The sequence below is a fragment of the Dryas octopetala genome, chromosome 8 (assembly GCF_963921425.1).
Source record: "Dryas octopetala chromosome 8, drDryOcto1.1, whole genome shotgun sequence".
In the NCBI taxonomy this organism is placed as follows: domain Eukaryota; kingdom Viridiplantae; phylum Streptophyta; class Magnoliopsida; order Rosales; family Rosaceae; genus Dryas; species Dryas octopetala.
Window position 1 is genome coordinate 18,995,226 of NC_141373.1, and position 12,231 is coordinate 19,007,456.

Below are 12,231 nucleotides of genomic sequence, written 5' to 3' on the forward strand. Positions count from 1 at the left end.
TTAAGCATTATAGATTATCTTTAGCTGCTCAAAAGGTGCAGAAAGTGAGTTCATGGCTAGGTGAACTAGGAATGGATCAGCTATGGGAATGTCTAGGGCTTTCAGCTTTGTTGCAAGTTCATTCATGCCTAAAAGATACACTCTGATGTCTTCCACTCCATCATGCCTCATGTTGGTAAGCTTGCACATTAAATCCCCAGTTTCTGCCTTCTGGGGTTTCTTAAATTTTTGACTTATAGCTTCCAGATACTCCCTTGCACTCTCGGATTCAGGAATACCTCCACAAATTGTCTCTGACATGGACTTCTTCATTATCAGCAAACACATCCTATTAGCCTTCTCCCATTTCTCGAATTTAAACCTTTGTTCAACAGTGCTTTCCTCAGTGAGTTCTGGAGGTTTGTCTTCCCTTAGGGCTAAGTCATGGTCTAGGAGACCTAAAGCTATCTCTAAGTCTCTCTTCCATTTCTTAAAATTGCCACCAGTCAAGGGCTCAATGGAGTTGATAGAAGGATTCACAACTGAAATATAGAGTTCACAATATATAAGAAAATATTTTAACCCCAAAACTTTATTCATGAATGACAACCATCTGTGGACTGAATTATCATACATGTTTGTTTCCCTTTTACAAGACTAACAATATAAATTGGTATGACCAACCTTTATCAAAAAACTTTCATCTGTGGACTGAAAAGATTCTGATATATATGCATACCAGTTTATACATCATCTTGTTCCATCATGAGATATTTCTCAATTGAGTTCACACTTGTGAGCAGAAAAGTCAATGATAATCTCTCATGATGCAATCTTGTCATTTATTGCTTTGAATTGATTAATAACAATTGATTCATGCTTATCTGTGGACCAAGCATAAAACAATTGCCTTTAATCAAGACATGACAACTTTATGGGTATTCTTTATTGCGGAATATACTTATACAGGAAGGAAAAACATATATATAAACAACTATATAGTTTATGCTTTACATGGCAACTTGTAAGTCATCAATCAGATTATATATTATATATATATGTACAAATTGCTGTCAATCAATCTTGTAAATAAACAATCATATATTGATGGTTAACAACAATATATATCTAACTAAAGAAACACAAAAGCAAGAAATAAACTCGTGGCTTTCTTTAACATACATATATAAATTCTAAGATAAAAAATTAATCAAACTGCACTTCTGCAAACAGAATTCTTTAACAGAGCAATCACGCAAGCATGCATATATATTGACTTCACAAAATAGGCCTTTAGATGCATAGAACCTTGCTCTGATACCACATGTTGTAATTCTTAATATGCAGGTATAAAGGCACTTACCTTGTGATGCCATTGCAGATAGCTCGTGAGAATCAAGATGCAGTCAAAGTGTTTGATGCAAAGCCAAAACCAGCCGTGAGTCTTCCTCTCTCTCTGTATCTCTATATGCACTGCCTATATGAGGTAGGATCTTTTATGCTTGTAATTGTACATAAGAGAGGGGACCCTGGCTGTATATTTATAGGTGACAACTCCTAGGTTTCTTGCCCATAAAGAATTACCTGAAGTCAGCCTTATCACCTCTGGATTCCATAACCTTATGCAATAGGTATTCCTTGTTAATTAGGATTCCTACTTCACCTTAAGTACCAGGCTGTACAAGTTAGTTTCCCACTTGAATTCTTAGTTGTATAAGTGATTAAATAGGTTGCTAACTCAAATAAGGTCTTACATGATTAAGTTGTCTTCTTTTGCCTTTGTCGATAAATGGTCTATAATTGTGTCGATAAATAATTCAAATTAGTTGAAAAACTCAAGAAGACTTCAGTGTGGGACCCACCCCACCATCATCACTATATTCTCTCTTCATTTTCATTCTCCTTCTCAGTTGATGAGATCGAGTTCTCAATTATCAATATATATCCCATCTTTCACGATTGAGTTCTCAATTATCACGTCGCGAAAGAATGCTCCTACACAATCTGAAAGAAACTGCCTCTGTGATTTGGCTTCCCTTGGTAGCCTCTCTAGGCTCTGTCCTAGCCATTACTGTCCGGAGGAAAGTATTCATGGCAATCCAACCTCTACTCACACCCCCATCTCATCCATCTTTATGATCTCTACCTACCTTTTGCATATGGTTTACCAAAAACTTCTCTTCTATTACGCCCCATAAGCAACCTCAATTAAACAATACCCGTCACCATTATTGCTGCACCAGCCCATCCAACTACCCACATTCCATCCTCATACAGCCTTATCACAAATAATATCTTCTTACTTACCTTCACTTTTATACCTCGTACCTAAACATAAGAGTCAACCCAAATCTACCAGTAATATTCAAATGATCATACTTAGAGGAATACTAACACTATGAGCTAGGGTTTAGCGAATGAGTTGGTCTTACAACTGGAGGAATCATTGGGCCTCTCTTATCCGGAAGGTGGTGCACAATTAGTGGGAGCAGTGATAGCTGAAAACCTCCATACCGGAGCTCTCTAAAGAATATACTCAAGGTGGCGTGGGCTGATCTAGGTGAAGCAAAAGTGCCACATGTCAAAGAAAACTTGTTCTCCATCATTGCCCAAGATGAGGAAATGGCTCAGCGGATCATCGACTTGGGCCATTGGAATGTGTTAGGCTACTGCTTCAACGTGAAAAGATGGTCGCCACAGATAGCAGTAAAGGAGATTCATATGCACATCGTGGCCTACTGGTTCCAGGCCCACAGACTGCCACTTAATCTAATTTATGAGGAAAATGCCAGGCAAATCGATGAGCAGATTGGGAACGCTGTAGAAGTGGAAGATCCCTTGCATGTGGTAGGAGGCTCGTGATGTTTTATCCTAGTCAAGGCGAAGATTGATACTAATAACCCTCTTCCATTGGGATTCTGGATCATAAGGGCCGACGACGTGGGTAGAGATATACGTAGAACGGTTGTTGGATTTCTGTTTCAACTGTGGACGGCTTAGGCACTACCAAAAGAAGTGCGAGCATCTCAAGGCCCAAACGAAGAAGGGTGATGAGGTTGAATATGGCCCATGGATGGCCGTTAGACCTATCTAAGACATTCTCGACCACTCTACCTAGAACACAGAAAATTGGATCAGAAGAAAGGGAGGGTTTGCTATGAAAGAAAGCTTCCCCGAGAGAATCGACGCATAAGATTCAAATTGGCAATAAGTGAGTACTATGTTGACAGGAATGACACAATGGCTAGAACTGACAATTGGATTCAGGAGCAATTGACTTCTTGTCCCAGGAACACATCCCAAGCTCATCTAGAGTCTTCCCACCCACCGACTTTAGCTCGTGCATCTTCTTCCTCCAAAGCCTTTTTCTCTAAAATTATATCTCTCTAACACTTATTTCAACGGCTAAAGATAATTCAAATTTATGGAATCCTTCCAATCAAGATCTTGCAATAGCGAGGCTAAAATGTCAAGCCCAAGACGATGTAGTTTTTAGTCGCTTGCCCTTCGAGGCTAATATTCGAACCAGCGCAGGATTACCTAAAGATTCTATAGTGCTATCTTTCAATCACCTTGATCACATTAGGTTTCCTCTGAACCCATTGTTCCATATGGTCTTTAATTCCCTGGGTCTTCAATTCTACTAGAAAATCGGGTTTTCATTGTTTTTCACTATTTAATCTGTTTTAATGCTTATATCTTACTCTAATGTGATTATCTAGTTTATATATACCTTTATAATGAGTTTTTAAACATCAAAAACGATTTCGAAATCAATTTACTCAAAACTTTTCTGGTGAACCTTGCCAGAAAATTCCAAGAAAGTTCTTAACTTTGAAAGTTCATAACGCACTCATTTCTTAACCGTTTTTTACATTCTTTTTATCAATCTAAAGCTTATAAAATGAACTCTTGATCTGGAAAGTTTGAGATTCATCTATAAAACATTGAAAAATATTAATCACGAAAGCTTGCTGCCTTTTTTGAGATGGTATATGCCCAGGCCTGTTCTTAACTCGATTCCGGACCACCTAAGTTGAATCTATTAATAAGACCTAGTCCATTGGATTCCTTGTGAAAATTCCTTCAAATTATTGTATTTAATTGCCCAAATAGGTTGTGAAATGAGTTAGATATTAAAGGGAAAAGTTGAGAAAAATTAAGCATTCAAAGGTGACGAAAATGGACGTGCATGGGACAATTTTCAGAAATTTTGACTATATGACCATATTGCCCTTGAAAGACTAATTCTAAAAATGAAATATTTCAATACCTGTTCCATTTTAATTTTTTTCAACTAAATTTCATGTTTTAATTATTGTAAGTTATATATATATCATCCTTATACTTATAAATATATTATTCTTGTACGTATATATTTATTTTATGCTTTAATCTATGTAGGCATATATTAATGTTTATGTATTTATATACTTGAGTATTCGTGTTTACCTTCTGCTTAAGTAATTATGTTATGTGATTTATTAAAAAATAAAGACTTTAATAAATTATAAAGCAGGGCATAGTACTGTTCCCATGCTTAAATAAACTACCTATGGAAGGTCTGTTGGACACATTTTATACCTATATTTTACCTCTAAATTATACATTTTAATTCTAGTCTTATAGCAAATTTAGTATTTTCAGTGCTTTATTTCCTTATTTTAACTTTTTAGTAAGTTTTTGGTTAATATTAGTTTTCTTTCTCTTTTATGTTGTTTTAGTTGTTTATTTTGTTGTTTTGAGTTTTATTAATTAAAGTGTGTTTTTAAACTTTGAGTTTTTATTATTATGTGTAAGTAATTAAAATAAAATGGCAACAACCCCACACATTCTCGCCAAGGGAGCACTTTGATCTAGTGGCATTGATGCAATCCATGAGCAATGCAAGCACTGTGTTAATCCAAGAAGTTAGGTTGCATTATTGAAGTGGCTACAGTGGAATTGCATTAAAACAACTAATCAATGCATGCAGTATAGTCCCAGTGGAAATTACGTGGACCTGACTAACCAAAACAGACAGCAAGCAGTGGAGGCCCGCGAGCACTCGGCAGCACCGGCGAGCTCTCGGCCCACTGGCAAGGGCTCGGCGGCAGTAGCGGTGGCGCAGGCGATCCCTCGGCAGTCCTTCCTCTTCTGACAGCAGCAGTCTTCCATCTCGCTCTTGATTAGTTGAAATTATAAAATAATCATCAACCTAATTGCTGCACTTCACCAAACTCTTTCCACTCTGCATTGTTTATTCATCCCACTGCTACATCTCATCACTTCTACTCACCAACACTCTCGCACTTCACCAAACACTCTGCATTGTTTATTCATCCATCCATTCAGCTGATGCTTCCTCTGATTCCTTTGTTCATCCTCAGCGTCTATAAATACCAAGCTTCGCACTCTTCATTCTGGACGAATTCACAGCATCTGAGCTCTCAAGAGTCTCTCTCTTGAGAGCTCCCTCCCTCTCTTTTCTTTTAAATATTTGTTTTATATATTTTCATTTTGGTATGTGTGTTGTATTTTTACTTTCTTGTTATTATGTATAAATAAACTCTAAACTTGGGTTTCAATATAATCTTTCAATAAGATTTCATGTCTTTAAGTTAATATAATCCTTGTTGGTTGATTCTATTTGCTAGTTTTATTCACTTGTGTATAACTAAATCTCTATCCTTATTTTAATATCTAGCCAATATTTGAATATGTATATTGATTGCCTAGTTTAAAGTCAATATGATCATTATTAATTCTTAAACCGATTAGTGGATGAATGAGTAGTCGTTGAAGATAAACATCATATTTAAACTCTACTTGGTTCTTTATTGTTCTTCGTGTACTTAATGGGTTCAAAATTGTAATTTAAACAAAACATCATATTCAAATTGCAATTCCTGAATACTTGATTAAAATCAAACATCATATGAATAATCATATTTCAAGAACGAACTCTAGAAATTGAATTAATTAATTTGGATGCCTGTTATCTTGAGACATGAAATTGAATTGTAATGGTGAAGTTGAAACCCTAATGTTTTTATTATTGTTCACCTTATTTTCTCTTTACTTTATTTTCTTGTTTATTTTATTCTCTTGTTTTCTTACACTCTTGTCAAAACAAAAAACCAAAAACAACCTTTTTATTTCATGTTTATAATTATTATTTATTGTGACATTAAGTAGTAGTAAGGAATAAAATTTCGGGTTTCGAGGAAATTTCGACGGAAATTTCTAAGATTTTTAAATTTCGACAGAAATTAGACGGAAACGACAGAAATTGCTATCAAAATACGAAAATTTTGAATGAAACTTTACCATATATTTATTTAACATATTATCTACTACATTGATAAAAAACATTGAAAAAATCAAATTATATAGTAAGTTTCATGTGATATAAGATAAATATAATGCGCGCTGAAGACAAATACTATTAAATCAAATTAGTATAATGAATAAATAAAATTAGTATATTCTTTATATTCTATAATCTATACACTAAATCCTAATACTAAACTCTATATACCCTAATACTTTTTATACTCTATAATCTATATACTACACCCTATATACTTTATAATCTATACTCTATATTGTTTAAGATATCACATATGATATTAGAGTTTAGGTCCTTTAGGGTATTTTTAATTATTTTTTATATAAAAATGTATTATAGTTTATTAGTTTAGGGTTTAAAAACAATTAAACAAAACCTCAAAACGGCCAAACGAAATCCCAAACCATTTTTTTTTCTTTTCAATTGCCCAAAAGTCCTAAACCCCAATCAAAGAAAACCTTTTATTTTTTTTTTCCCTTTTCTTCCTTTTCTTTCCCCATGAGGCCGTGACTCTCCTTTTCTCCTTTTCTTTCCTTCCTCCCCTTTCTTCTCATTTCTTCTTCTTTCTTCCTTCCGCCTGTGCAGCTTCTCTCTCTCTCTCTCTCTCTCTCTCTCTCTCTCTCACTTTTATTCCTCTATCTCTCTCTCTCTGCATCTCCATCACCAACCCACCCTCACCCTCATCTCTTTCTCCCTTCTCTTTTTCTCCCTCATCTCCCCCTGCCGCCGCTCACTGCCGCCGAAACCCACCGAAAAGCAACTGCTTCCAAGCTCCAGCTGCTCATCTCTTCCTCCCTCATCTCTCCCATGCCGCCGCCCCTATCGCCGCCTTCTCTTACTCCCTCGATTTGAGATCGTCGAAAATTTCGTCGAAATTTCGAGGATTTCGGCAAAATTTCGAGAATTTCGACGAAATTATCACGAAAAATTGATGATTATGCGTTTCGATTTTGAACCCCCCTAAAATCGAAATTTAAACCCTTGAGTAGTAGTAATAAGTGTCTTTAATCAAATCTCTGTGGGTATGACCTCGTTCTTGCATAAGCTATACTACAATCGGTTCGTGCACTTGCGAGTAATTGATCTTCATATCAATCACAACAAGGTCAAGGGCTCAAGTCCCTACAGATAGTGCACTATTATGCTTAGTTGGTATTATGGACCTCTACGTATACATACTTTTGTATTATAGACCTTAGTGTGCTGAATTTGTATTCGATCGAGAATACAAAACTTATTACTTATTATTTGTATTTATGATAATAACTACATCAATGAAGTGTTCTTTTATAAAAGAAATTGACATACTTATTATTTTTGTTTTATATTCATGATCATAAACATTGTTTAAGGCAATATTAATATGTTTAAGTTATTAGTATTTACTGGGTTAGTGTAACTCATGACGCTACACATTTATATTTTCAGGCAACGAGTAGACTCATGGAGAATTTTGGTAAGAATTTTGTTTTCTTTAATAAAGGAATTCTAAGTATTTTTTTTTTCTACAAGTATAATTTTTATTTTCCAAAGTTTATGTGTAAACGAACTTGTAGTTATGAATAAAAGTTGTATTATAAAATTCCTATTAAAATAATTTTATTCTTACGAAAATGGAGAAAATTATTTTCTAAACTCGGGCTGCAAATTCACGTGCCATATTTCAGTATAATATCGACACTGGATTTGGGGGCGTGACATTTAGCTTCAGTTGGGCAGAGGCACCTAAGATATGGATGAGAAAAGGATTGCCTAAACAATATGCCATCTTTAATTACGTACCTAGTAGCCTTGGTGCGAAGCTTCCTCGCCTCGTTCGGATCACCTAGTTGAGTGCCTTGTGTCAAGTACTGGATGATCGGGGCCATCCAATTTAGTTTAGTTTGCTCATCTAACTCGATCGACTTGGTCCAAATCTGCATGGTTTCCTTCTCGAACTCCGTCTACTCCATACTTGGCACTGCCAATTGCTCTATCTTTACATCTTTGACCAAGCTTGTGATCATAGCAGAGGCAGCGTTTGCCAATTAATCGGCTAACGTGTTCCTGTCTTTGGGAATTTGGTTGACATGTACCCATTTGAACTCCAGAATTAGCTTCTTGGTTTGATAAGCCTCCATCTTCTTGTCCCTTGTCACATAGTCCTCGTTTATTTGCTTGACTATCAATTGAGAGTCGTTGTAGATCTTTAAAGCCTGCACATTTAACGACTTTGCAATCTTCAACCCCAGTACGAGAGCTTCATGCTCTGCAATATTGTTTGTGGCAGAGAAATCCAACCGAATTGTGCTTTCGATCTTCAGCCTTTATGGCGTGATGAAGATTATACGACCTCAGCCCTATACTGGTTCGAGGATCCATCCACATAAAAGTCCCAAAGCACTGGTTCAGCGACAATCTCTTCTCCTTCCTTATGGCACCCTGCGATGAAGTCCGCAACTACCTGCCCCTTCCTTGCGGTTTGAGGCTGATAAATGATGTCGAATGGTCCGAGCTCTATGGCCCACTTGGTCATTCTTCTTAATAGATCCGGTTTCGTCAGAAAATGGATCACGTTGACATCAATTAATTCACTTGGAACGTGAATTTCGTTCTAAATGTGACCCACAATTTGTCGATCATGTCCGTTTCCGAGCCCGTGGTTGCATTCTCATTCAACGACTTTGTACTGGTCCAACATGCCTTTCCTCAACATAGCTTCCACTTGTCCTTGCAAATTTATGCAGTCGTCCGTGTAGTGATCAAAGTCATTGTGGAGCTCACAGTTCTTTGTGCGGTCCCTCCTCTCTGAAGGTTCACGCAATGGAGCAGGTGCGCGAAAGATACCTACGTCCTTGTTTTCCCAGAGAATATTGGTCAGACTAGTGGTGAGGGGAGTGTTGGTGAAGTTCTTACTGGGCCGAACTTGGGCCTGCAGATTATGCTGGATGTTCGCTTTTACTGGCTAATAGTTCCTGGGGATGTTTTGTTTATTCTTTTCATTTTGCCCCATCGGTATTATGATCATTGTTGTAGATCGGCGAGCAAGCAGAGTCTCCCCTTCCTCAAGTCGAATGCAGCCATCGCTCAGTTCAGTACTTCCCTCATGTTGTAAGGTGGCCTCTTTAACAGGGAATGGTGCATCTTGGATTTGGGTATCAATCCTTCTCTAAAAGCCAAGGAAGTTGTTTTAGAGTCACACTCGTTGAAAGTCAACATCTCGAAGATGAATCGACCCAGGTAATCCTTCAGCTTTTCCTTGGCATTTTGCTTAGTGATGAACAAAATGCTGATGTCTTTCTTCATCTTTGAGTTGCAAATGTACTGTGAAATAACGGCCTCACAAACCTCTGTGAACTCCTTGATGAACCTAGGCTTGAGTTGCCTGAACCACGTTAAGGCCGATCTTGACAGGCTATAGGGGAAAAATTTACACATTAAGGCTTCATGGTCTGCATCTAGGATCATCTATTTCTGAAAAAAGATAAATATGTTTGATCGGATTGGTGGTTTTTTCAAACATCTTGAACTTTGGTTGAGCAAATTTGGCTGGTCTTTTCGCCCTTAGGATCTCTTCCTTAAATGGGGATCGGCATATTTCCTTGGTTGCTTCTAAGGCCAGTTCGGAAGGGGTCTTTGTTTTGAGCCCTTTCACTATCTTATGGATTACGTCTCTTAGCTCTCTTTAGTTCCTTGGGTCTTTTTTGGTGTCCATGCCCAAATGGGCCTAAACCGTCACCTCCACAACCCTTGGTAATTTCCACTTTGTTTGAGATTGCTTCAGTCGAGGATCCTCCATCCTTTCTTTCTTCTTTTTGCACTTATTGCCTTCCTCTTGTTGTCTTTCGTATTCTCCGACTTTCTTCAAGGCACCTTCTGCTATTCGTTTTGTTTCTCGAAGTTCTTCCAACATTTTCCTTATGTAAGGAGGGGCATCCCTATTCCCTAAGAGCCTCCAGAGTTTTTCTGTTGTGCAAAAGGAGATCTCGGGCCGCTCTCACCAGGTCCAATTCTCGTCATTATGTTGAAAAACGACTTTTTGTTCTAAGACTTCCCATAAACGGCGCCAACTTGGACCTAAAAATCTTCGAAAAACAATGCTTTGGTCTATAGATGATGTGGACTTAGGAATCGAACTTCGGATCATTGAGAGGATTTGCACTCGTCAGATCTTGGCTTTGGTTTATTTGAGCAGTGAGTGGGGGGGTACCTACAAAAGATACTCTGACGCTCAAGTAAGTTTTTTTCTTAGTTGTTGTATGCTCAAAATGAATAGATATTGTACCTTGCCAAATAACTGAGCTTCTATATTTATACTTGCAATTACTTGACAATCAAGTTCACGATTTGACATCCAAGTAACTTTCTTCCACGCGTCCTACATCCCGACACTCACATGAAGTTACTTGCCTCCCACGTCCACCTTCATATTTCATTCCTTCACCTGGTAAACTAATTAATTGGGCTTTCTTTAACGGGTTGAACCATACCCTAAGTCCAGGCTTACTCTATGTTGGTTCATCCCAATTAGGTTTATTTAATTAATTGGACTCTAAATTTGGGTCGTGAAACATTTTCTCCCACAATAATAATAATAATAATAATAATAATTAGTATTATTACCTTTTATATCAAACAATCATTTCCACACCTATATTGATAAATGAGAAAATTTTAATTAAAGGACTCCAACCGTACCTATGTCTCTATTCAGGACATAAATTTCACTTTGTGTCAACTGAGGACTGCGACTTTCATTTTGTGTCAATTAAGGACCTTTTTAAAAAAAAAAAAATTTTTATCTCAACTTAGGCCTGACGTTGGATCTATTAAACCTCCACCAAATTTAGAAAAATTATACTCGATTTCAAGATATGCATATCCTCTTTACAACCATATAAAGATCACCCAAATTGGACCTCTACAACTCCAAATAATCGGCCCCAAACTAGGTTACCCGAAATTGTCCAATTTTTCAGATATTTTTCTAGAGGTCCAATTGGAGAGTTTCGAGTACCCTACTTTGGGGCCAATCATTTGGAGCTATAGATGTTCGATTTGAGTGATATTTATATGGTTGTAAAGAGGAGATGCATAGCTTTAAACCCAACATAAGTTTTCTGAATTTGGTGGAGGTTTGATGGGTCCAACATTGGGCCAAAGTTGAGATAAAAACTGAAAAAAAAAAAAAAAAACAGGATCCTTAATTGACACAAAATGAAAGTTTCAGTCTTCAGTTAACACAAAGTGAAATTGATGTCCTGAATAGAGACATTAGGTATAGTTGGAGTCCTTTAGCTAAACTTTTCCCTAGATAAATTGATATATCAATTTATCAAGCTTGAAGACGAAAAACCATTGTTCTAGGATTATTCTTGGTCTCCAACCCATTAGAACATGTCCATAGCTTTAATGGGTCTTTTCAAAAAATAAATATATCACTATGGAGCTTATGGAGTTATAGTGCTCTGTTATCGGTTGAGCTCCAACCCTTTAAAAATTTTGTTTTGTGAGGTAAGACTTCTTTTTAGATGAGTATAAAGTTTTAGGGTTAATTTCAGTTCAGTTCCTTAAGTTTACTTTAAATTTCAATTTAGTACCTCATGTATAAAATATTGCAATGTCATATCACATGTTTATAATTTGTTGCAATATCATACCTTCGTCAAATTGGGTGTTAATTAATCTGTTAAGTGTTGGTGTGGATTTGACATGTTGCCATGCCATGCCACATGACCTGGCACATATTGCCATGTGGACAAGAAAATAATAAAAAACCTAAAACTAAAAATAAAATAGAAATAAAAAACTCCAAAAACAAATTCAAAATAAATAAAAAAGATCAAAAAAAGAAAAAGAAAAAGACAAGCACATCAATGATGATGTTGCAGGCTTGCAACAAGCCCAACCCCTCATCCCTCCCTCCCCAACCCACACCCATG

General features: G+C 36.7%; 2 protein-coding genes across 2 annotated transcripts; both read right to left on the minus strand.

Moving 5' to 3' along the window:
- Positions 1-1,355, minus strand: LOC147277796 (uncharacterized). Its single transcript, XM_086255719.1, has 2 exons — positions 1,343-1,355; positions 1-521 (listed from the first exon to the last, which is right to left on the minus strand). Exons 1-2 carry the CDS (start codon positions 1,353-1,355, stop codon positions 1-3), a joined length of 534 nt encoding a protein of 177 aa, XP_086111845.1.
- A 6,842-nt stretch (positions 1,356-8,197) lies between these two features.
- LOC147277797 (uncharacterized) lies at positions 8,198-9,757 on the minus strand. Its single transcript, XM_086255720.1, has 3 exons — positions 9,389-9,757; positions 8,993-9,221; positions 8,198-8,505 (listed from the first exon to the last, which is right to left on the minus strand). The coding sequence occupies exons 1-3, from the start codon at positions 9,755-9,757 to the stop codon at positions 8,198-8,200; spliced, it is 906 nt and encodes a 301-aa protein (XP_086111846.1).
- Positions 9,758-12,231: the final 2,474 nt, after the last annotated feature.